Source organism: Gymnoscopelus microlampas (genome assembly GCF_963454915.1).
Source record: "Gymnoscopelus microlampas genome assembly, chromosome: 10".
In the NCBI taxonomy this organism is placed as follows: domain Eukaryota; kingdom Metazoa; phylum Chordata; class Actinopteri; order Myctophiformes; family Myctophidae; genus Gymnoscopelus; species Gymnoscopelus microlampas.
The window spans coordinates 3,586,141-3,613,164 of NC_139947.1; the positions used below are offsets into that span (position 1 = coordinate 3,586,141).

The window sequence follows — 27,024 nt, forward strand, 5'->3', positions numbered from 1 at the left end:
CTATTTTCAAATAGCATATGTATAAAATAGGGCCAAAGTGGTTAATATATGTTTTATAATATAATAATTTATATCTGCAAAGTAACAACATTTTTCAAATAATTGTAGTGCAATAAAAGCGCAATATTTGCCTCTAAGATGTAGTGGAGTAGAAGTAAAAGTACTGAACATTGGAAATACTCCAGTAAAGTAAAAAAAATACCTCACAACTGTGCTCAAGTACGGTACTTGTGTAAATGTACTTAGTTACGTTACACCACTGTGTGTCTGTGTGCGCGCGTGCGTGCGTGTACTAGAAGGTTACAGCCCCACCCATGTGTTTGTTAGACTCATTTTATACGTTGTGGTACGAAGGTGTTGCTTGTCAGAAAGAAAGGACTGATCTATACAAGGTTAACAGTGCCGATCTGCAAGCCTTCACAGTGCATTACATCATCTGATTTTTTTTGGCAACAGAAAATACGTGTGACTTAACCCATTAAGACCGGGAACGCATATTTGTGTCATATTTAGATTTCTTTGGGCAATAGGCTCTATTCACAGTAGCCATATTATCACTTCCTTCACAGGTGTTACCAATGATACTAATGAAGGCTCTGTTCCATTTAGTCTAGCACAGTGGTTTCCACGATCCCCATAACTCTGAGAGTGTACAAATGGAACCAATGGTCCATTTGGTTCCATTTGTACACTCTCAGAGTTACACACCTGTAAGGGGCCATTTGGAAGCCCATGAGGGTCCCTGGACCCCAACTGTACACCCACTGGTGTACCAGAATGGAACAGAGCCTTCATTAGTATCATTGGTAACACCTGTGAATGTCTTCATAATATGGCTGCTGTGAATAGAGCCTATTCAAAATTAGCAGATCTACAAGCTCATAGCAAAGTAAAAAAAAAAAAAGTTTTATACTTATGTTGCTATAATATCAGTGATTCTCAACCGCCCCATCTCAACATATTTTGTTCCTGGGACCCCCAGAAGCACATATTTTAGTTAAAATCTATAAACATATTCAAAGATTTGCACAAAATGTTCACGATAAAAAATAAATAAATATATATATATATATATATATATATATATATATATATTTTCAAGCTCATATCTTGAATATCTGTTATTTTTGAATAGCCAAATAAATCTAAAGACACACGGATATGTTCCCGGTCTGAATGGGTTAATGCGGCAGGGCTGGGTTGTGACTTGTAAAGCTCAGTTACTACACTATTAAAGTGTTATATAAAAAACATTACAGCGTTAATCTGCGACGCTAAATGTTGCCAGGTTTGGCGAGAGAAACAAGCAATCCAAAAAACAAGTAATCAGGTCTATGAAAAGATTGGGCCCAAAAAAGCCTGCCACATGCGGCTTTATTATGACTTTGGTCATTCTTGTTTTTAAAACAGAGTACACTGAGTGCCAGGATTTTTAACCATTTTTTAGGAGCCGAGATACAGGCTTTTGATGTCATAAATAACCAGGAAGTGGATTGGAGTCTAAATCTTCGGAAAATGATATCTCCTGGTGCTGTGAAGGAAAAAAAAAAAAAATATGTATATATTTTTTTTCCATAAATTATTTTTTTTCAAAAACCGTATATATACGGTTTTGGCACTCCGTGGTTGTATTCCCAAAACCGTATATATACGGTTTTGGCACCCAATGTGTTAGTTAATAGATCGCATTTATACGTGATTGGCAGAAATTGAGTTAATCATGTTTAGGGCAAAAAAAGCTAAAAGCTGCCAGTTAATTTGCAAAATCTATTTGAATGTGGTTCAGAAAGTGGGGACGGTAGGAGGAAATTAGATTTTAAGCATCAGTTTGCCCGGACCACTCGGAGGCAGAAGTGTCCTTCAGTCATCATAGGAGTCAGAATGTGGAATTCTCTCCACAATGCCTTGAAAGGTTTTACAAATATTTATCAATTAAAAAAAATGGTATAAAAATAAAATTATTAGACAATAGGTATTATTAACTTTACTGGAGTATTAACAATTTTCAGTACTTTTACTTCTACTCCACTACATCTCAGAGGTAAATATTGTACTTTACAAGATCTACAAGCTCACAATGCGTCGCGATGCGACACATTGTGAGCTTGTAGATCGGCTATTTTCAAAAGATTTGTGTATACATTTTGAACTTGTGAAATGGGACATTATGCACAATGAGTACTTTTACTTTAGTACTTTAAGTATATTTTGATACCGATACTTTTGTACTTTTACTCAAGTACATTTTTTTTACGGACTTTCACTTGTAACAGAGTATTCCTACATTGCAGTATTGATACTTTTACTTAAGTAAAGAATGTGAGTACTTTTTCCACCACAGTGAAGGAATATCGGGGACATCGGCAAAAAAAAGAAAGAAGTCAATGCGGGACATCCCTAATAGTGATGATGGTGATGGTGACAGCTGTGTGTTGTTCTGTTCTTCCACAGTATCTGGAGAGGTCCCAATGTCAACTGTGTGGACAGCACTGGATACACACCTCTGCACCACGCTGCTCTGAATGGACACAGGTACACACACACACACACGCACACACGCACACGCACACACACACACACGCACACACACACACCTTTTTGTGTTTTTACCAGCTTGCAAAGCACGCTGGTCCAAGAAGAGACTGACCACTAGTGTCACGTGTTCGACATATTCTCGACATGTTATCGATCATTGGCTGTCCTTTAAGCCAATGGGGATATTTTCCCATACTCTGAACGGGCGGTCTCGTCCTCCCAAGCTATGGGTACTATGGCTACTAGACAAGCGTCTCGCCTCTACGCCTGCCGACGGTTCAAATCACCGTGACACAGAGTAATATATAGCACTGAAGTGAACAAAATTCCTCAAAGTGTAAGTAAAGTACTTGAGTAAATGTACTTATTTACTGGAGCTGGTAGATCTGCTACTTTTGAATTTGAATCCTGAAAAGTAACAGTTTTGGATGTATGAGGTTTCCCACCCGACAGAGACCATATACAAGATGCCCATATAAGGAGCGGGTGGAGCAGGCAGAGATGCCCATATAAGGAGTGGGGTGGAAGAGGCTGAGGCTATCATGCTTTGTGGATTGGCCAAGCCTTGCGTGACATTTTGTGCCACTGAAGCAATATAAGCCATAAACACACACATTAGGACTCCAGTTTGTTGTTGTTCAGGAGCTAGTCTTTACAAATGTTCCGCAGGATAGTACTTGTGAACGGAGGACCAAAAAAAGGATCCTATGTTGCTGCTACCGCGGTGAAGCATGAGGTGTATGCCTTTGAAATTTGGCGTCGTGAGCCCGGGAATATTACTGACATTTATACCCACGTTTTCAACACAGTGTCTTTATGCTGGAGGAAGTTGGCCCCGGTGCAAACTGGACGTTATCGTTCCAAAGAGATAGTTTGGGAGGGCAAGAGCTACCCGCATGGGGGCCACACAGCTGTGCCGATAGAATATATTGTCTACATCTGGGGAGGGTTTGGGGACAACGTGCTTTATGCATTTGATGTCGACGCCCAGAGATGGTTCAAACCCAGGGTGTCAGGGACTGTTCCAGAGGACAGGATTAAGCACTCAGCCTGTGTCTTGGGTAAGGTCATGTTTATCCATGGAGGATCCCAATGGCCTACTGGATCCACTAGATACAATAATGACACCTACAGGTTGGACACCACCACAATGGTCTGGTCTTTAATTAACACCAGAGGACCTCCACCACCTGCTTCAGAACGTCACTCTGCCACCATCATCGGGACAAAGATGTTTGTATTTGGGGGCCAACAGAACCAGGGGGGTCGTCTCTACTACAACTACGTCAGAGTGTTTGACACAGAGACCGACTGCTGGCTGAACACACCTTCTGCACAGCTTTTTGCAGAAGGACGCGGGTTGCATTCAGCCTTTACCTACAATGGAGAGCTGTACATAATTGGTGATGAAAACGAGGAATCCACCTTAAGTCGCATGAGGACCTTCAGTTACAAGCAGCGCTTCAGTTACCTGTGGAAGTTCAATCCAAAGACCTTTTCCTGGACGAAGGTTAAGTCCAAGGGGAAACCGTTCCATTCAAAGGAATGTTGTTGCATGGTGGGAGATCGCATCATCCTCTTTGGGAGTCGTGATCACTTCACACACAATCTTTCACACCTGTATATCCTAGACTTAAGTCCTAGCCTGAAGACGTTATGCAAGCTAGCAGTTATTCAGTACCGTGTGGATCACTCTGAACTCCCTCACGACATCAGGTGGGAACTGAGAGCCATGACTACCAACGGCAATAGAACAGAGTCTTTGAGAACCTGTGAGGTGCAATGTGCAACAAGGTTTGATGATGAGTCTGATGATGAGTTTGATGATGAGCCTGATGATGAGTTTGATGAAGAGCCTGATGATGAGTTTGATGATGAGCCTGATGATGAGTTTGATGAAGAGCCTGATGATGAGTTTGATGATGAGCCTGATGATGAGTTTGATGATGAGCCTTGACCCTTAACACATTGAGTGCCAAACACGAGAATCTTCGTGTTTGCAAATACAACCGTTGAGTGGCAAAAACGAGAATTCACATTTTTTATTATTTTTTTTATTATTTTTTTCCAGAAGGGGGCACTCTAACACTGGATGTACCCTGTTTAAAAAAACTCGATGTGTTAACACATGGGGTGCCAAAACCGTATATATACTGTTTTGCAAAAGGTGCAAAAAGTTACGCGGAGTGCCATAACCGAACCGGAAGGTTTTGGTGTCTTTTATTTTTTTTCGTTTTTTTCCACACAGGAGGGGCTAGAGCAGCTCTGGGAGTACCCATTGTGATCCCGAGAAGGATCGGCCAGATAGATCAACGGAAACAAAAACATGGCTCCCATCCGCTTCCTGTCTATTTCCTTCTTTAAAACGCCTATACCTCCGAATCTGTTTCCCGTGGGGAAAACCGGTCATGCGCGATCCGTCCCCGTTGTAACTCGCGAGTGAAATGTTATTGTTTCAGGATATAGCCAGGGTCATCGCGCTACATGAATGGATGCTTTTTTTTACATGGATTTGCTCGTCGTGGAGTCTAGAGCTATAAACAGCAAAGCGCAGTCAATGGGGAGAATGCTGGCACCCACGGTAAGTTGTTATGAAAAAATTCTGGCACCCGATGTGTTAAGAAGACACTGGGACCGTGTTGATCGGCTGACTGCTCACTATTGATCACTGGTTTATTGTGTCTGTGTCTTTCTGCAATACAGAAGAGCATTATGGACTGTGCTCAAGTCATCTGGGGTTTATGAATCTTTGCCAGCAAGTTGTTATTATAATTTTTTTTTCTGCAAATGTCTTCTAAATCCTAACAGTCTTCTGAAAAACGTATTTGTTAGTTAACCCATTGAGACATGGAACTGTGCCATTTTTAGATTTGAGATAAAAAGCATTATTTTACACTTTGGGCTATTCAAAAATAGCAGATCTACAAGCTCATAGCGCGGCACCGAGTGCCGGGCTATGAGCTTGTAGATCTGCTATTTTTTTTAAATCGTGAAAATGTGTGCAAATCTTTGAATATATATATTTTTAAAGCGAACATTTTTAACTCAAATCTTTGCTTCTAGGGGTCCCTGGAACAATATATTTTGATGTGGGTCCGCGGCCAAATACATGTAATTCTGGGGGTCCTTGACATGAAAAAGATTGAGCACCACTGATATAGAAACATACGTTTTTCAGAATACTGTTGAGATTTAGGAGACATGCAGAATCGTCTTCAGATCTCAATGGGTTAATATATCCCAAAATTATATGCATTTGGCCGCGGCCCCCCATCTCATTTTTTTAAATATTTTTCCAGGGACCCCCAGAAGCTAAGATTTGAGTTGAAAATGTTCGCTTTAAAGATTTTTTCAGAAAATAGAATGAATGGCCACACTACACATTGAAATAAGATGCAATACATCTAGGGGGCGCGGCTGAGAATCTGGGGGTGTGGCCGAAAAGGGTACCTAACAGTACCACACAGTACTGTTTTGAAAATCGTGAAGAAATCAGCTGGCTACCACTGTATAAGCTCGCTATGACTTTATATACCGGCTAATGTATCCGGTAGGAGACACAAAGTAGATTATTTGTGTCTCCTACCGGAAATACACACGGTCATCAAATTATTATCTTAGGAATGCCACAAAAAAAAAAAATCCATGAAATCAAGGCTTCATGGGGTGTGTCATTGATAGAAAATAAGTATTGTTTTGGGTGAACTCCTCCTTTAAGTACTTTTTTCGCTGGAGACTTCCTGACCTCGCCCTCTACGTCCCCTCCGGTATGCCATTGATGTCCGTGATGTCCTGTAGCAGCCGGCAGCCAGCCAGCCAGTCTGATAGATGCTTGTTTTACCAAAGCAGACGTGTGTTTGTAAGGGTTGTTATTACCAATGCAAGTGAATTAATTGCCCTTAATAATTTACTAGTGTTAAATGTATCGAATTAATTGAAGAAAAAAAATACGGTTATGAACTATCAATTCATGGATTCATTGATAATTTGAATCCATAATATTTGTGTGTGTGTGTGTGTGTGTGTGTGTGTGTGTGCGCGCGCGCGCGCGCGCACACACACACACACACACACACACTACTACACAGATCTGCTACTACACGAAAGTAGCAGATCCACAAACTCGATAACGCGGCGCAAAGCGACACGTTTCAAGCTTTTAGATCTAGATGTAGAGCTTGTAGATCTGCTACTTTTGAATTTGAATCCTGAAAATGGACAGTTTTGGATGTTTGAGGTTTCCCACCCGACAGACGATATACAAGATACCCGTATATGGAACAGGCAAAGATGCCCATATAAGGAGCCGGTGGAACAGGCAGAGATGCCCATATAAGGAGTGGGTGGAACAGGCAGAGATGCCCATATATGGAGTGGGTGGAACAGGCAGAGATGCCCATATAAGGAGCGGGGTGGAAGAGGCTGAGGCTATCATGTTTTGTGGATTGGCCAAGCATTGCGTGACATTTTGTGCCACTGAAGCAATATAAGCGATAAACACGCACATTATGACTCCAGTCTGTTGTTGTTCAGATCAAGTCTTTGCTGATCCAAACTGATTTACAGTGAGAAATGTTCCACTGGACGGTACTTGTGAATGGAGGACCAGAAGGAACCTATTTGGCTGCTACCGCAGTGAAGCACGAGGTGTACGCCTTTGGAATTGAGCATTATGAACCAGATAACAGCATTGCGATTTTTACCCACGTGTTCAACACAGTGTCTTTACGCTGGAGGAATTTGGCCATGTTGAGAACTGGATCTTCCATAGCGTCAATAATTTGGGGCAAGAATCACATGCATCGGGGCCACACAGCTGTGTCGATAGAATACATTGTCTACATCTGGGGAGGGGGGTATCCTCACCGCAACGTGCTTTATGCATTTGATGTCGACACCCACAGATGGTTCAAACCCAGGGTGTCTGGGACTGTTCCAGAGGAGAGGAATAACCAATCAGCCTGTGTCTTGGGTAAGGTCATGTTTATCCATGGAGGATCCCAATGGCAGACTGGATCCACTAGATACACTAATGACACCTACAAGTTGGACACAACCACAATGGTCTGGTCTTTAATTAACACCAGAGGACCTCCACCACCTGCTTCAGAGCGTCACTCTGCCACCATCATCGGGACAAAGATGTTTGTATTTGGGGGCCAACAGAACCAGGGGGGTCAGTACTACAACTACGTCAGAGTGTTTGACACAGAGACCGACTGCTGGCTGAACACACCTTCTGCACAGCTTTTTGCAGAAGGACGCGGGTTGCCTTCAGCCTTTACCTACAATGGAGAGCTGTACATAATTGGTGATGAAAACAAGGAATCTACCTTAAGTCGCATGAGGACCTTCAGTTACCTGCAACCCTTCAGTTACCTGTGGAAGTTCAATCCAGAGACCTTTTCCTGGACGAAGGTTAAGTCCAAGGGGGAACCATTCGATCCAAAGTGTTGTTGTTGCATGGTGGGAGATCGCATCATCCTGTTTGGGAGAAACAATTACTTCACACACAATGATTCGCACCTGTATATCCTAGAGTTAAGTCCTAGCCTGAAAACGTTATGCAAGTTAGCAGTTATTCAGTACTGTGTGGATCACTCTGAACTCCCTCACGACATCAGGTGGGAACTGGCAGCCATGACTACCAACGGCAATAGAACAGAGTCTTTGGTGAGAACCCGTGAGGTGCATCGTGCAACAAGGTTTGATGATGAGTTTGATGATGAGTTTGATGATGAGTTTGCCGATCTACAAGCTCACAACGCGTCGCATCGCGACACGTTCTGAGCTTGTATATCTGCTATTTTCAGAGCGTAACACCCGCGCCCAAACATAAAATGACTCGTCTTTTAGTTCTACTGGATCTCTTCTCCACTAGTCCCTCACTAACCTTTTAGTCTAGTTTTTATTTGTTGGCAAAATTGTAAATACGTTTAGTCTTAGTTTTAGTCATCTCATCATAGCTTAGTTTTTATTTTAAAAAACGTATTTCATTTCATTTATATCTATTTTTCTTCAGTGAAAAAAGGTAGTTGATCAACATTTTTCTTTATAGTTTTATTCAACGAAATCAACACTGGCTAATGCCCACATAGCCTGCCCTAGCCCGTCTGATATCTGGCCTAGAGGGGCAGGTTCAAAATCTCCGGAGAAAACATCCGTGGGATCCCATTGGTTCACCGATCTGTCCGTCAACCCCCGCGCCCCCCCCAAAGTGCAGTATTGAGAGCCCTGATGTCACGACATGTGGAGCGACGCCCACTGCACTCTGGTTGGTTGGGGAAATGAAAGGTTGACTCCCACCTCCTATGCCGGGAATGTCAACGTTCTGGTCCAGGCTCTAATTTTTAAGCAAAACGCGAAAGAAATTAAAAGGCTGGAGGTCGAGGCTAAAGCCCACATTGTAAATGATTCTTTTTTTTTTATATACGTTTTTCTCCTTTCCTGAACAATGGGCACCAGCGAGATGACTGTCCTCTAGTCAAAAATGGTCACATATGTCACACTGTGTGTGTGTGTGTGTGTGTGTGTGTGTGTGTGTGTGTGTGTGTGTGTTCCCTCTGCAGTGAGGTGGTGGAGGCTCTGCTCCGGAACGAAGCCTTGACCAACATCGCGGACAACAAGGGCTGCTACCCTCTGCACCTGGCCGCCTGGAAGGGGGACCAGCACATCGTCAGGCTGCTGATCCACCAGGGACCCTCGCACCCCCGGCTCAACGAGCAGGTTGGCATTCGGAACACCCCCCCTCCACCCCACCCCCCCAAAAAAAAGGAAATAGGAAAAAAAGAAGAAGAAACAAAAGTGATGCGTCGTGAGCTTGTAGCTTATCTATTTTCCCTCTATATTTGAAAGGGGGGCTCAAGTGGTCAATTCATAATGTATTTTGTTAGGTTTGGGTCCCCAAGAGTCTCCTTCCTAGAAACAGCAGAGTGAAATTCACGAGCTAAATAAAACGATACTCCATGAATGTACTTTGTACCCATTAAGACCTGGAACGCATCTGTGTCACTTTATATTTCTTTGGCTATTCAAAAATAGCAGATATACAAGCTCATAGCGCGGCACCGAGTGCCGCGCTATGAGCTTGTAGATCTGCTATTTTTTTTTAAATCTTGAAAACTTTTTTTTCCCCTCCCCCCCCCCCCCCCCCCCCCAAAACGGTTAGGATTTAGATCTTTTTTAAAAGAATCGCCCCAAGTCTTAATGGGTTAAAGGAGAATTTCGCCCTGCGTTATACTTACCTTTATTGTGACGTTATGCTATCCCAGGACGAGTGGTACAGTACAGGAATTCCATAACTCCATAACGGATCCGCCGCAGTTAAAAACCCGCGCCGATGGTACTTGCTTTAAATCGCGTGTTTTAATAGCTTTTTTTCCCTTTTTTTCCTTGAGAGATCTGATGTTTACAGTGAGAGAACACTATGCAACCTGTTATTCTTGAATGCGCTCGAGCGTGTATCATAACGTCATAATAAAGGTGAGAATAACGTCGGGCGAAATTCTCCTTTAATCCATGACGACCGGGAAAGCATTTGTGTCATTTTAAGATTTATTTGGCTATTCAAATATGGCAGATCTACAAGCTCATAGCGCGGCACTGAGTGCCGCGCTATGAGCTTGTAGATCTGCAAAACTCAAATCTTTGCTTCTGGGGGTCCCAATTTCAAAATATTTTTAGATGGGGGTCCGCGGCCAAATACATATAATATTGGGAGTCCTTGACATGAAAAAGTTAGAGAATCACTGATATAGAAACGTTTAAAAAAAGAAAACTGTTAGGATTTAGAAGACATTTGTAGAATCCCCCAGAAGCAAAGATTTGAGTTAAAAATGTTCGCTTGAAAAAATTATATATATTCAAAAGAATCACACTTTCACGATTTTTTTATCAAAAAAATGCAGATCTACAAGCGCGTAGCGCGGCCCAAAGAAACCTTAAAATGACACCGTATGCGTTCCCGGTCTTAACGGGTTAAATACGGTACTCGAGTAAACATACTTAGTTCCTGTCCACTCACTGCCCTAGTTTGATAGTGACCCAGATAAAGTATGATGGCACACCTGTGTTTTTCTGTTCTATATTTAAAGTGAATGAAATAATACCAACACAAAAAAAAAGTAACATTAATGAGACTCGGTGCATCTTGAGTTTGGCTTCACAGACGGCCGGTTTCATCATGAAGTGACTTTATAACAGCTATGCGAATGTGACAGTTTTGCTCATTTTGCTGTTTTAATGTGTTTGATGTACTGTTCTGATTTGCTTATTGCACTGCCCCAGTCACCAGACCGACCGGATGCATCTCTGACCTCTTGACCTCTCTTTGCTTGAGTTTTTTGGAGAGAAATGACCCACGATGAGGCTCACATTACGCACCTGCTGTCTCCAGATAGAACTGTAGAACTTTAGTTTTAAAGGGCAAGACCACTTTGGTAGAGGTTTGGGTTGTGTAGTTACCTTGCCATGATGTAACTCCAAAGGTGGGCAAGAAATAAAAAAATAATTGCTCCATTGATTAGAAACTGATAATTCAAAATATGCTCCTCATTGACTTACATTGTACGGTAAAACGGCTCTCAAAGTCACTATTTTAGGACAAAAACGAACGCAAACAAAGTTGATTCAGACAATATAGAACATCACCAAACCCAGTACTGTTTTTTTTTTAAATAAAAATGTCAACTTCCTGTTGATTTTGCCATTTTTAATAAGTAGAAAACCCGGACTGGATCGGCGGATCTGGATCCAGATCTTCAAATAGTAAAATCAACAGGAAGTTGACATTTTTATTAAAAAAACAAACAGTACTGGGTTTGGTGATGCTCCATATTGTCTGAATCAGCTATGTTTGGGTTCATTTATGTGCTAAAAGAGTGACTTTGAGAGCTGTTTTACCGTACAATGTAAGTCAATGAGGAGCTTATTTTGAATTATCAATTTCTAATCAATGGAGCAATTATTTTTGATTTCTTGCTCACCCTTGGAGTTACATCATGGCAAGGTAACTACACAACCCAAACCTCTACCAAAGTGGTCTTACCCTTTAAGTGAAACCAAATTAAAGGACCACACCGGTGTTTTGCACTTTTAGCCCATAGGCTGCACTAGCCTTCCTGCTTTCGTGTATAGAGGGGCGGGTTTTAAATCAGCGCGGAGAGAATGCGCCTGATCCCATTGGTTCACCGTTCTCTCCGTCAGCCCCCGTCCCGTCAACACAAACATTACGAGCGACTCCCACTGCACTCTGGTTGGTTGGGGAAATGAAACGCTTCCTATACCGGGTACACCGACGCGCTGGTCCAGGCTTTTATTTTTTAGCAAAACTAAGCAATAAAAGCCTGGAGATCGAGGCTATTTAGCCCATGACTACAAGTCGTGTATCGGTGCTGACAGGCAGATACTTCCTATCTCCATATTTTATTTTTTTGTGTTTTTTCGTAAACTAACATAATTCTCTGCCATTGGTGGAGATCTCCGTCCGTTCAAAATAAAATGTTTTTAGTGATTACGTTAGAGGGCGCCCTTTGCCAACCTATGAATGATACCTTGACTGCGAGAGAACGATAGAACCGGAAATGACGTCATCCCCCCAAAAAAATAGCCCTGTCCACTCCTATGTTATGAGATTTAGAAAAACACATCTAGCTCGGATTTCTTCTCCCAAATTGCGTTTTTTGGTGAAAACGAGCCATATTCAACTGCCGATAACAACAGAACGGACAAACGGGTTGAAAAAAAAAGAACGGTGTATCTTCAAAAAGACACAAAATAACGTAAAACCGCTGGCAGCAAAATCTGTCGCTGAATGGGCGGTGGGTACACTGTCACATCGGGCCTTAAGTTGTAGGGAAGCGTCGAAAGCCGCCGAGCAAGCTCAGTCGGCTTTCGACCATCGGGTAGCAGCGGGCTTGTTGTCGAAAAAGACCATCAAGCCATAGGCTATTTATTGCGCCATAGTAGCCGTCTGTCGGTTTCGGCGCTCGGGTGCATTCAGCTACTTTTCTTCGCACCTTCCAACTGGTGTTGATTTCGTCGACTAAAACTATGACGAAAAATGTCTGTTTTCGCCATGCAAGTGAAAATCATTTTGATGCCATCACGGCCCGCCAAAAATACATTTTAGTGGACTAAATCAACTGTAGATTTAGTCGACTATAATCTTATGATATTTAGTCCAACTAAAACTAGACTAACAGTAAAACATTTCAGATGACTAAAATATGACGAAAACTGAACAGAATTTTATTCAAAAGACTATGACTGAAACTAAATCTGCTGTTAAAATCAACACTGCTTCCAACCGATTGATCTCCCGACTTCATTCGACTGCCAGTCTGTAGTAGTCTATAGCAGTGGTTCTCAACCAGTGGTCCGGGGATCACCAGTGGTCCTTGAGGAGGGTTCCGGGGGGTCCCCAGGCAAATTAATAGTTAGGAACCAAATCGATCCTTATGTGTCTGTAACTCTGAGAGTTAAATGAACACTAATGCTGACGATACAGTGTAGATTGGGACCCCCAAGAAATCAAAATGGTTGAGTCCCTGGCATATCTTTTCAAATGGGGGGTCCCTTGGGCTAATATGTGTCAATTTGGGGGTCCTTGACGCGAAAAAGACGTTGAAAACCACTGGTCTATAGTGATCTGTTTGGTGGAGAGCTTCCTTTTAGACCTGGCGGCACGTGTTATGATGGCCTACATCAGTCCTCAGTACATCATAGTAGCTCACGTCCTATCGTTGCGTGTCGTGTCTCATCATGTGTCATTTCTCCAAAGCCTGTTCATGACGTCAGTTTGTTTTATTAACGCATCATAACTCATGTTTTTGTTGTTGTTTTTCTCTCCTGTTCATTTAGCTAATTCTGTGACTTATTATTTAAAGGTGTTGTAAGTGATATTTCTTTTTGTAATAGGCTCTATGCACAGCAGCCATATTATCACTTCCTTCACAGGTGTTACCAATGATACTAATGAAGGCTCTGTTCCATTTAGTGTAGCACAGTGGTTTCCACAACCCCCATAACTCTGAGAGTGTACAAATGGAACCAAATGGACCCGTAAGGGTCCATTTGGTTCCATTTGTACACTCTCAGAGTGTACACTCTCAGAGTGTACACTCTCAGAGTTACACACCTGTAAGGGGCCATTTGGAAGCCCATGAGGGTCCCTGGACCCCAACTGTAGACCCACTGGTGTAGCAGAGTGTTTCCAGTGGGCCAACATGCATAATACCAGAACCCTGACTCTGTTTGACCAGAATGGAACAGAGCCTTCATTAGTATCATTGGTAACACCTGTGAATGTCTTCATAATATGGCTGCTGTGAATAGAGCCTATTGCTGAGCGTTGAATATCTCCATAATGCGATAGTAATCATTGCTATAGAGTTTTTGCTCTCCCTCTGTTACCGGGCAAACATCCAAAGCATGATTACTATGTCATAATGTCAAGGTTTAAACTTTTTGACCCATTCAAACTGGGGAAAGCATCTGTGTCATTTTAGATTTCTCTGGGATATTCAAAAATAGCAGATCTACAAGCTCATAGCACGGCACCGAGTGCCGCACTATGAGCTTGTAGATCTGCTATTTTTTTTAAATCTTGAACTTTTTTCTTTTTTTTTTTCAAAAAAACTTTTTTTGAAAACTGTTAAAAAATTTTAAAAATCGTCTCAGGTCTTAATGGGTTAAAATGACACAGATGTGTTTCCGGTTTAAAAAGGGTTAACAAATACTATTTGTTTTGTTTTAAACTCCAACAAATATCACTTACCCTGCCTTTTTTATTCCATTGCTCGTGTGACTCCATCATGTTCCTTCCCTCCCTCCCTCCAGAGCTCTGTAGAGCAGTTCAAACGCTGTGGGCCTTTTGACCCCTATATTAATGCCAAGGTGTGTACAACACAGAACCCTGTGCCTTCTCCTTTACCATCGCTTCTCCTCCTTAAGGAGGCCAAGCAGTCTCCTCTTCCTCCTCCTCCTCCTCCTCCTCTCTAGGGCTGTCACCGTTACAATATTTAAGTTGGCGATTTAATTGTCACACAAAATAACTGAGATTTATAACGATGTAATAGGCTCTATGCACAGCAGCCACATTATCACTTCCTTCACAGGTGTTACCAATGATACTAATGAAGGCTCTGTTCCATTTAGTCTAGTACAGTGGTTTCCACGACCCCCATAATTCTGAGAGTGTACAAATGGAACCAAATGGACCCTCACGGGTCCATTTGGTTCCATTTGTACACTCTCAGAGTTACACACCTGTAAGGGGCCATTTGGAAGCCCATGAGGGTCCCAACAGAGTGTTTCCAGTGGGCCAACATACACAATATCAGCAACCATGACTCTGTTTGACCAAAATGGAACAGAGCCTTCATTAGGCTAAAAAAAATGGTTAAAAATCCTGGCACTCAACGTACATTTTTTTAATAAACCTCTGGCACCCCAAGTGTTAAATGTATTTTGGGGGATTATTACAATTAAATTGTGATTATCTCAAATAATTGTGATTGGACGATTGTGTAATAATTGTGACAGACCTAGTCCTCTCCTGCTTTTGGTGATGGCTTTTTTTACCGCCATGTGCTAGTGCTAAATGCTAGTGCGCAATGCTAGTGCTCAATGCTAATGCTAAATGCTAGTGCTCCCGTTGGCTTGTGTTGCTGTTGCTGCTGCTGCTTGCATTTTGAATCACTTGCCTCTGTGACTGACTGCACAGATATATGGTGTTAATTATTTTGACTCCAGCCAAATATTTGTCTTGTGTTCCTCCATCTGCGATATGCTAATCTAATATGTATTTCCTGGTGAAAGGTTTTTTGGTGTTTAACCACTTTTCAACCTGGGCGTTCCTAATGTATCTTGGGCGTGTCGTTATTTACAGGTGAAAATAATTGTGTGGAAAATAGCCCTAGCAACTTGAACCCTAGCGTCCTTGTCTGTGTTTCCGGTTCAATCTGCTGCCGCTGAGCGAGTCAAAGGAAGCTATGAGGAAATGACGGCATGTCGAAAGGTTGTCGATCAGCTGTTTTCGCCATTTGGTGTACAACAAAGTACTTTTTTTCCCCTATCTATTAGTCACCCCATGGAGACTTGAATTCATGGATATTTCTTTTTGTTTTTGTCGCATTCCTAAGCCATTAATGTGTTGACCGGCAGCGGTTCCGGTAGGAGACACAAAGAGTCTCCTTTTTGTCTCCTACCGGTCCCCTGGTCATCAAATTATTATTGATTAGAGAAAAAAATATCCATGAATTGAAATCTCCATGGGGTGACTAATCGATAGGAACTATCCCTTTAAATGGATAATATACTGTTCTTTTGTTTCTGGCCTGGTGTTGCTGCCATCGCCCCCTCCTCCCAGAAATGATTCTTCCCTGTTCTCCTGTTATCACATATTCCAATGCGTTCATATTATCATCTCTATCTCTATGTACAGCCATGTACAGTAGACCCTCCTCATTAGAACAGCTGACATATGATGGGAAGAACGATGAACCTCACATGGGAATAAACACGCAGGACAAACGCTTTGGTTCTACACACGCATTTCTGTGTGTGTGTGTGTGTGTGTGTGTGTGTGTGTGTGTGTGTGTGTGCGTGTGTGTGTTTAATGTCAGCCGCACGTTTCCATCAGGCTACATTTCAAGCTGGGAACGCTATTTAATCCACTACGACCGGTAATGATTGCAAATCATTGAATATGTGTGTGTGTGTGTGTGTGTGTGTGTGTGTGTGTGTGTGTGTGTGTGTGTGTGTGTGTGTGTGTGTGTGTGTGTGTGTGTGTGTTGACAGCGAACATTTTTAACTCAAATCTTTGCTTCTGGGGGGTACATGGCATAACATATTTTGAGATGGGGGTCCACGGCCAAATACATATCATTATGGGGGTCCTTGACATGAAAAAAAGTTTGAGAACCACTGATTATAGCAACGTAAGTTTAAAAAAAAAAAAAAAAAACTGTTAGGATTTAGAAGACATTTGTAGAACCCCCCAGAAGCAAAGATTTGAGTTACAAATGTTCGCTTAAAAAAATAATATATATTATTCAAAGATTTGCACACATTTTCACGATAAAAAAACAAAATAGCAGATCTTGCTTGTAGATCTGCTATTTTTGAATAGTCAAATAAATCAAAAAAATGACACGGATACGTTCCCGGTCTTAATGGGTTAACACATTTTAGCTAATCCTGCCAAGCGGGCCTCGCTCCCATCGCTACCTGCCTGCCTCTCTCGCCCCGGGGAGGGATGTCACACAGACAGCGCGGTGTCAGCACAGGCTGTTATCGCCTCCTTCCAGCCTTCCTGCTAACAGGGAGGAGGTGTCACCACCCCCCCCCCCCCGCCCCCCCCCCCCCCCCCTCCTCTCCGCTGTCCGAGCTAATACGTCCCTATGGGGGCTGTCGCGATTGTGACATTTTACACGATTTATATGTCACCCAAATTGTTGCGATTTACGATTTGATTGTGTTTTTTGTCGTTGAACACCGGAATAATTATGAATAAAATTAGCCTTTCTGTTTGGTTTTAGGTGCAGATATGACACATGTAAATATACAAAGAAATGACTGACATATTCAGTCATGTTGTACTTAAAAAAACATTAATAGTGAAAATAGCAGATCTACAAGCTCACAACGCGTCACATTGCGACGCACTGTGACCTTGTAGATCGGCTATTTCCACTATTTTGGAAAATGTTTGAGAATACATGCACATTTTTCAATATTATGACAATTATGCAAAATAAGTGTGATTATCTGGAATAAATGTGATTAGCCGATTTGACAGGCCTAGTCACGATTACAACATGATTAACGACTTAATTGCGTTTTTGGCATTTTTAACAATAATTATCATTATTATTATTATCATCTCCACAAAGATAATTGATCAGCTTCGATGTATTAGTGCTCATTTTACCATAGTTTTATTTCATCACAATTTCACTTATTTGTCCTGTATCCTGATGGGATAAAATTGGTATCCCGACCAGCCATTTCGTTTACGACGGCTGTCGGAATATAGAGCTATTTGACTCAATCTATCACTTATATCCCATTTAATTCTATTTTACAACTAGTATTTGTGAGCTCCCTCCTATCTGTATTAATCCAATTACACTGGGAACGCATTTGTGTGTCATTTTAAGATTTCTTTGGCTATTCAAAAATAGCAGACCTACAAGCTCATAGCGCGGCACCGAGTGCAGCGCTATGAGGTCTGCTATTTTTTTTAAAGCTTCACAATTTGTGCAAATAAAAAATATGTATATATGGGGCGGCAGTGGCTCAGGGGTAGAGTGGCCGGGTAGAGTGAACTGGAAACCGCAAGGTTCCCAGTTCGATCCCAGGCTGAGGGGCTCCCACAGAGTTGGTGTTGAAGTAATCTCTCAAGAACAGATTCTGCTCTCCGCTTGAATCTGTCGGGGGGGTTCGTCATAACGTGTACGCACTGGTGGGCGTGCCTTCAGATCAGGAAGCAGGCCGCGCTTTACCCAATCAAATGTAGTGGGCGGGATTTACTGTCTGTGCTCTCGCTTCCCACTGAAAACAAACCGAAAATCATTTAACACTAGTGTCCTTGGAGCAGAAAAAAACACGGAAAGATATTCACATTTTAACTTGCTCTTTCATCATAGAAACATGTGGACTCATAACCAAAACGATCCATGTTCTCTGGGAGAAGTGGTGTTAGTGTTCCGTGTAGAAATATTGTTAGTGGGAATGAAAACATAGTCGCACCACCGGAAGTGGTGGGAGTGCTGAGGGTAGACCAAAACCCCGGTTTCCTTGCGCACGGGTGCTACGTTGAGCTCCTCCCAGAGCCAAGTGAAAAAGTAAAAAAACAGCAGAGGGCGCTGTTTTTCCTTTTTATTTGGCGATGGGTTCCCAGATTGGTGTCGGAGTGGATAAAAGTGATATATAAATCATGCATCACCATATATATAATCAAAGAAACACATTTTCACGATTTTTCAAAAATAGCAGACATACAAGCTATGAGCTTGTAGATTTGCTATTTTTGAATGGACCAAAGAAATCTTAAAATGACACACAGATGCGTTCCCGGTCATAATGGGTTAAAATCAACCTCTTCAACCCTACAGTATATGTACTTGACCGGCGTCCCCCAGGGCTCCGTAGTAGGCCTTCTATAGTGCAGCCCTCTACATGAAATCTCTTTGGCCGAAAATAGCCGATCTGCAAGCTCACACCGCAGTACTTTGGAATGATCTAGGGGGGCTCGTACCCAGGGCTCAATAATGGATGAGTCGTCATGAATAAATCACAAACCGTGTGTGTGTGTGTGTGTGTGTGTGACTATACTTGTGAGGACATTATAGCAAAATAAATTTCCTGTTTCTCACAAGAAAAAACATTTGTTTTATGGTTGGAAAAAAAAAGGGGGGGGGGGTGCATTGCCGTCTCTCTGCATCCCGTCGTTCGCCCGTCTCCGGAGGCGAGCGAGCGAGCGTGCGTGTGTGCGTGTGTGTGTGTAGCAGCGGTCCCCTTACATCAGCGTCAGGAAGAGCACTTCATGCCATGTTAGTGTGTGTGTGCGTGTGTGAGTAAGTGTGTCTGAGTCTCTCCATCGCTGAGGAAGAGGAGGGCAGGTTGTCATAGTAACAGTGTCTCAATGTGATTGGTCGAGGCGGCAGTGGTGAATGACCCAGAGGAGGGGGGTGTGGGGGGGATTGGCGGGCGGTGTCGGGGAGTTTGGCCTTGTCAGATATGAAAGGTGGGGTGGAGGGGAGAGAGAGCTGGGAGCGGGTGGGATTCCCCTATATACAGTGGGACTGCATCTTAACCCTTTGAGGCCGGGAAGGGAACGCATGTGTGTCATTTTAAGATTTCTTTGGCTATTTTTTTAGAAAAATCGTGAAAATGTGTGCTAATCTTTTATATACATTTTGAACTCAAATCTTTGCTTCTGGTGGTCCCTGGAACAAAATATTATTATTATATATTAGACAAATACATATTATTTTTGGGGTCCTTGACAATAAAAAAGTTGGAAAACCATTGATGATATAGCAACATAAGTAAAAAAGAAAAAAAAGAAAAAAAAAACTTTAGGAAAAAAACCTGTTAGGATTCAGAAGACATTTGTAAAATCCCCAGAAGCAAAGATTTGAGTTAAAAACTTTCGCTTTAAAAGAGCATATATATATTCAAACTAAAGATTTGCACACATTTTCACGATTTCTCAAAAAAATAGCAGATCTACAAGCTCGTAGCGCGGCACTCGGTGCCGCGCTACGAGCTTGCATATCTGCTATTTTTATATAGCCAAAGAAATCTTAAAATGACACAGATGCGTTCCCGGTCTAAAAGGGTTAAGTGGAAGGGATTCCCCTGTATAAATATATATATATACTGTATATATATATCGGGGGGGTCTGCAACATTTTTTATGTTTACTTTTTTCCCTTTTTTTTTTGCTGAGAGAGATGAAGCAGGGACTCTCCCGAGAGATTTCTGCTGAATTCTGACTTAAACCGTGACAGTATAGACACTAGATTAGGGGGCGGGCAACCTTAGGCAGGGGGCGCCCACGTCGGCACATCATGGGAGATGGGTGATCACTGCAGGCACGCCGGCTGGCACACTACGTGTCTGAGAGGATTTTTACTTTTAAAAATCAAATGAAGTCCCCTTAAAACTGTACTGTACGCAGACGACATCCTGCACATAGTTCTACGTTCATTCAAACTCTGAACCGACTGGAGGGAGGGAGTCTGAGAGATGGTTTGTGATCATAACATTAACCCTGATGTGAAAGAAATGTTAGAAAGGTTGTGTGTGTGTGTGTGTGTGTGTGTGTGTGTGTGTGTGTGTGTGTGTGTGTGTGTGTGTGTGTGTGCGTGTGTGTGTCACAGAGCTGTGCTGCTGCACAGATGTAGGTCAGCCGTCTAATAGAATGTAGCTCTGCCTCAGTAGTTTAGAGGCAGACGGACGCAGGTGTGTGTGTGTGAGTACTGTGGACACACGCACACGCATGCACCGTGGACACACTTCCATCACTGTGTGAATAATACACACACACATTGTTACTCTGCAACGATCCAGTATTTTCTTAAAGGAGCACTTCACACATTTTCAACCGGGTCTTAACTAAAGCTCATTATAAGATGACGCCGTTTCTGTTCTACTAGCCTCTGTGTCTCGGAGGAGGGCTGTGGGCAGTTCGGAAACCTGCCTACCGGTGACATCATTCGGTAGGCAGGTTTGGTCATTTCAAACTAGAATAACCCATTAAGACCTGGAACGCATCTGTGTCACTTTAGATTTCTTTGGCTATTCAAAAATAGCAGATCTACAAGCTCATAGCGCGGCACCGAGTGCCGCTCTATGAGCTTGTAGATCTGCTATTCTTGAAAAATCGTGGAAAAATATTTTTTATATATTTTTTTCAAAAATCTGTTAAAATTTAGAAAAGATTTTAAGAATCGGACTCAGGAATTAATGGGTTAAAAAAAAATCTAAAATCTATTTTGTATTAATGCAAGAACAATGGCTTCTACTCTACTACTAGCGTGCTAACTTTCCAGGAATAGAAAGCCTGTCGTTTCTATTGTCTCGCGTTCCCCCAGCGATGGAACACAAGGCCTGTCTGTCAGCCAGAGGCCTGATGACATCACCCTCGTTCAGCCTGCATGTGGTGCCAGGCAGGCAGCATGGCAGGTTGCTTCATCCCTTCCTCCTCCTCCTCCTCCTCCTCCTCCTCCTCATTATCTGTGGAGCTCCTATATACCGTACCACCCCCCCCCCCCCCCCCCCCCTCAGGCACAACACCCTCAGGCTGCTAGCCAGGCAGCGAGCATCATGTTCTTTTTTGGGAAATGCTGACCCTCCTTACCACAGTGTCAGGGAGTCACTGTTTGTTGTTTATTAACACATTGAGTGCCAGAGGTTTTTTATTACCCACTAAGACCTGAGGCGATTCTTAAAAATGTTTTCTGAATCCTAACAGTTTTTTGAAAAAAAAAATCTCTGTTTTGCAAAAATAGCAGATCTACAAGTTCATAGCGCGGCACTCGGTGCCGCGCTATGAACTTGTAGATCTGCTATTTTTGCATAGCCAAAGAAATCGAGAAGAATCAAAAAAGAGACATTCGGTAATCCGTTCCATAGTTGCAGCCAGTTGAAAATAGCATGTTTTGCCAAAAATACATAGTAAAAAAAAAAATACTTTTTTATAATTTAAAGTAATACGTTTTTTTTTATTTTGGCACTCAATGGTTGGATTATGAAAAACGGCCAGGGCCGTTTTTGGTACTCAATGTGTTAAGGATCCCCATTAGTCTACACCAGTGGAGACTATTCTTCCTGGGGTTTCAGGAAGTGAATGCTGAACCCCCTTTCCACAGTGTCAGGGAGGCGCACGCGCTTTAACTACCGCGCTGTAGTGGCCTACGGGACCCTACTGGGCCGGGCTTCTTTCGCTCATTAGAAGAGTTGGCCTCAGTGGCTTGCCTCGTTAATCACTAGACTCCCAATCCACACCTCCAGGGTTCGACTCCTGCTATCGACACTACTTTTTTCCAACAACCGTCGACTACTCTTTTTTGCCAATAAAGTATAGTTTTCGACCGCGAAATCCCCCCCCCCCCCAGGCAATGCCAGCGCCGAGAATTATTTTCCACCACAGAGTACTGTCACAGAAGTGGGCGTGTTACTACCACGCGATCCGTTAACATGGCTCGCTTCAGGGAGTCACAGTGGATGCTGACTCCTCCCCTTTCCACAGTGTCAGGGAGTCACAGGTTCAGATTCCAGGCCCCTGTTTTCTGGGTGGAATGTCTCCCCAGCTCTTGCTGTGGAGGTCAGTGGAGAGGAAAGAATTGGAAGATGGGGTCTTAAAATGCATTCTAAGTTCATTGAGCAAATATACAAATAATGTATTGATATATGTAATCATTTAGATTCATGTAAAAATAGCAGAAATAGCTGATCTCGACACGTTAGAAGTAATGCTATTTCTGCTTTTAAAGGAATCAGAAATAGCTGATCTTCATTGCCATTGTGACACGTCGTAAGCTTGTAGATCTTTGATTTATTTAACCTTTTAAGGTACTAAGACCTGGAACGCATCTGTGTCACTTTAGATTTCTATGGCTATTCAAAAATAGCAGATCTACAAGCTCATAGCGCGGCACCGAGTGCCGCGCTATGAGCTTGTAGAACTGCTATTTTTGAAAAATCTTGAACATTTTGTTTTCTTCCAAAAAACTGTTAGGATTTAGAAAACATTTTTAAGAATCGCCTCAGGTCTTAATGGGTTAATATTTTGAATGTGTGTGAAACATGTTCCACATGGAAAACGATTATGCAAAAAATAATTGTGATTGGACGACGTCGTAATAACTGTGACAGCCCTATACGTACACAATGTACAGTCGGTGTCCAGCAGCCAGCTGAATGTCTGCTCCACTGATGGATGCCAGTTTCCTCTGGCATAGTTTCCTATACAAATACAGTGCAGCACAAATTAGTACAGTACTGTGTTTACTGTCCTCCACTCTCTGTGTGTGTGTACACTGGCATGCTGTGGGCAGCCCCCCCCCTGGCACACACCCGCAGTAACAGCTGCCCGCACGACCCCCCCCCCCCCCCCCCCTCCCCCCCCTACTGCCAGGGGTACCCTGACGTAACCGTGGCAACCCTCCTTTGTCACGTGACAGAGGTCAGGCGTTGGGCTGCGTTAGCATCATCTCTCCTCTCTTTCTCTCCTACTCGCTCCTTTCTTCTCCTTCTCTTCTCCGTGTGTGTGTGTGTGTGTGTGTGTGTGTGTGTGTGTGTGTGTGTGTGTGGCTGCTCATGCGTGGTTAATGTCATCAGATGCTGGCTGGAACGTCCACACGCTTAACGCACTGAGCAACTTAACTGTCCAGTGGGGTCCAGGCAGGCCAGGGGGTCCATGAACTGTGTCACTTAATGCGTTCACAGTGTAGGACACCTCCTCTGGTCTCGGGGGTGAACCTCAACACCACATGCATAGGACTGGCACGATTACACATTTAAGTTGACGACTACTTGTTGTCACTCAAATAATTGTGATTGTGTTAAATTGTGTGTTTGGCCATTGAATATTTGAACATATGAATACATAAAAAATCTGTTTGGCTTTTAGTCTTAGTAGTAAAACGTTGCACAGGGCAGATATTATGACAAATAACTTTAACATACAAAGAAATGACATATTTATTTTTTTTATTAAAAAAAATAGCAGATCTACAAGCTTACAACGCCGTTGTAAGCTTGTAGATCTGCTATTTGTGCTATTTTGAAAATGTGTATTTGAAAACATGGAAACGATTATGACGATTATCTCGAATAATTGCGATTATCTTGAATAATTGCGATTAGACAATTATGTAAAAATTGTGACAGGCCTAGATATGCAAGGATAAATCTATGGGGAGCAGGTCATTATTGAGAAATAAACCCAGACAGGGTGATTATTAGACCCCAACATAAATCCCACTTATTACCCGGCTACTCAATGAAGGAATGAATACATTGACCCAAAAGTTACAACAAAACAATTTGATTGAATTTAAAAGGATGTCATTGCTTACGGTAATGATCCATTCATTTATGCCAGCTGCAGGCAGACTGTTCCTTTAATGCTACCTAGAGGGGTGTGTGTGTGTGTGTGTGTGACTGTGTGTGTGTGCACGTGGCACCCTTTTCCTTTACGGCACTGAATAAACTGTTTGCTCTAGTAAAGAATGATTGTGTAACTGGTTGTGTGTGTGTGTGTGTGAGTTATATTTAGCTTTTCAAAGTAAGCAGGTATTTGTGAAGGGAAAAAAAAACCAAGCCATCAACTTAATCCAAACTTGGCCAAAACCCACGCTGGAAATGAGAAGCCGTTTGGCTTACGGTTCATTTGCTCAGAGAACACGGTGCTTACTTTGAAGTGGTGCAGTATTTCATCATTCGTCATTAACCAGTTCCACCCCGGCGTGCCTAGTCTGGGGGGGGGGAATGTTCTGCAAAAAAAAAAAAGCAGATCTACAAGTTCACAAGAGTATGCTGAGAACTTTGTGTGGAAGTAATGTTAAGTTTACATGATGTGAACATGGCGCGGTACATCATTATCAACATTTTTTGGCTATTCAAAAATAGCAGATATACAAGCTCATAGCGCGGCACCGAGTGCCGCGCTATGAGCTTGTATATCTGCTATTTTTTTTTTTACTGTTAGGATTTAGATTTTGTTTAAGAATCGCCTCAGGTCTTAAAGGGTTAATATGTAAACAAAAAAAAGATGGTGCCCAGTGTTCTCATGGTGCCCAGTGTTCCCACTGTTCCAGTTACCCATGTATGGTGTACACAGGAGAAAGGCGGTTTGAGTCTGTTTGACTAAGAATAGAATAGTTGTGTTTGCATGGATCAGAGAGTTGTTTTTATGTTGTCTCTTTCTTTCTCAAACTGTGACCTGCTCCACTAGTCTAGTGATACTACCTACCTACTGCCCATTTCTGCCCCTAGGGTAGGTGCCCTCACAAAAAAAACATGCAGTAATCCTGGTCTCTAGGCCTATACTGCCTCCCCCTTGTCAGCCGGGGCGCCTGATGGAGGGGAAAGGAACTGGTTGGAATAACGTGTTCCTTCCACGCGCTACGTCCTACCGGGGGAAACCCCCCCTGTCAGGTGATAAGAAGCGGCCTGCTCACTCCTCATGCGTTGAAGGAAGCATGAGCTCAGTTTGGGACTCTCCCCAGGCTGGCAGAGGGAGAGTAGCGCCCGGGATTACAAGCTTAGGCAATGGCACTGGGTGAAAAAATGGGTTACAAAAATTGTGGGATTCAACTTTAGAGAAAACAAATTATAGGCAAACATTCAGTGGAAAAAAATCAAATCTACAAGCTCTCGTTGTGTCGCGTTGCAGACGGTGCCACATGCTAAATGCTAGAAGTGGTTCATTTGTTAGATTGGAGAGACGGGTCAGACATGGAGGAGACGGGATTCAAACTCGGGTCCCTGCAGCTCATACAGAATCATGCTGATCTGTGAGTCTGCTGCCAGGAACTTTGTAAACCCCGGGACCCCCAAAGATGTGTCCCAGCTGGCATCTCGTGTATATTGGGGAGTCAGACAGTTGCCCAACCTGGCATTCAGTGGGCATTCTCCTGCCAGCTGTCAGTCCTTTTGTACTCTGTGTGTGTGTGTGTGTGTGTGTATGTGTGTTTGTGTGTGTGTTACTATACTTGGGAGTAGCAACTGTCCCCACAAGTATAGTAGAATATGAGAAATGGACGCTGTGTTAGGATCAAGGGGCCAGCTTCTGAGTTGTAAACTGAGGCTGTATATAAGAAGTGACAGTTCCTATATACCATGCCATACCACATTGTCCTGTTTGGCACGGGGCGCTATTGAGCCAGTTTGTATGCATGTTATCTCCTGGTTCTGTGTGGAAAAAGAAAAAAAAAAAAAAAAAAAAACGGGAGCGATTGCACCCCGAAGTGACGTCACGTCAGGGTGCAAATCAGTTTGGCCTGTTTTGAGACCAATTTACAGAAAACCCCAGATTTGCTTGAAAGGCTGAGTGTTCAAACTGGGGTATTTTTTAGGATAGAAGAGAGGTAGGGGAGACCAAAAACACACAAAAAAGAAGAAAAAGTTAAAATTCATGGTGTAGTCCCTTTAACTCATTGAGTGCCAGAATTGCCAGAATTATATAGAAATATGTTGTCCCAGTGCCAGAGTTTTTTTCAAAGTAAAAAAAAAATGAAGTGAGAGGTGCCTTTGATGAGCCCCGTATTGATGTTGTCATCAATGTTTGTTTATTGGACATACATACATACAGACGGACACACGGACAAAGTCAGATAAAGGAGTGGTTGGTTGATTGATTATAAAGTAGGGTATGTTGTAGGAGGGGCGTGGCTACCTTGTGACGATTGGATTGACAAGCTCCACAACCAATAGCATTAATTCCCCACCACCCCCGCTCTGGTCCCAACCAATAGCGTTCATTAATTTGCCGGTTTCTTATTTGCATATCCGGACCGGATATAGAAAGATGGCGGATTTGAAATCGTTGAAAAAACAGGCTTCATTTACGCCATGTAGAGTCTATGGGCGTCACTTTCCTCATATAAATGTGTATTTGAGAAAGAGGCTGGCACTCTCTGCCACACCCCTCACATACTGTGTGTGTGTGTGTGTGTGTGTGTGTGTGTGTGTGTGTGTGTGTGTGTGTGTGTGTGTGTGTGTGTGTGTGTGTGTGTGTGTGTGTGTGTGTGTGTGTGTGTGTGTGTGTGTGTGTGTGTGTGTGTGTGTGTGTGGTAGCACTCTGCCCAGCCTGTATTTGCAGATTAAACATGTGCTCAGTGATTCCACAGTGTTTGCTCTGCCCTCATATCCAATATCATAACAACATAACAAATCATTCCACAAGCTGCCTATGTATGCGCTCTGATTGACTCCACAACCAGCGGTGTATAGTAACTAAGTACATTTACT

The 27,024-nt window shown here is 42.8% G+C and overlaps 1 protein-coding gene across 11 annotated transcripts in view; it reads left to right on the forward strand.

The window, feature by feature from the left end:
- The window catches only part of LOC311054406 (ankyrin repeat and SAM domain-containing protein 1A), a 191,247-nt gene that overhangs the window by 40,651 nt on the left and 123,572 nt on the right, over window positions 1-27,024 (forward strand). For 9 of the 11 annotated variants that reach the window (XM_084070356.1, XM_084070354.1, XM_084070355.1 and 6 more), the window contains exons 2-4: window positions 2,452-2,532; window positions 9,105-9,261; window positions 14,374-14,430. In XM_084070356.1, the coding sequence (XP_083926482.1) occupies window positions 2,452-2,532; window positions 9,105-9,261; window positions 14,374-14,430 (295 nt within the window). The remainder of the gene's footprint in view (window positions 1-2,451; window positions 2,533-9,104; window positions 9,262-14,373; window positions 14,431-27,024) is intronic. The other 2 variants (XM_084070359.1, XM_084070352.1) reach the window with 1 other exon arrangement.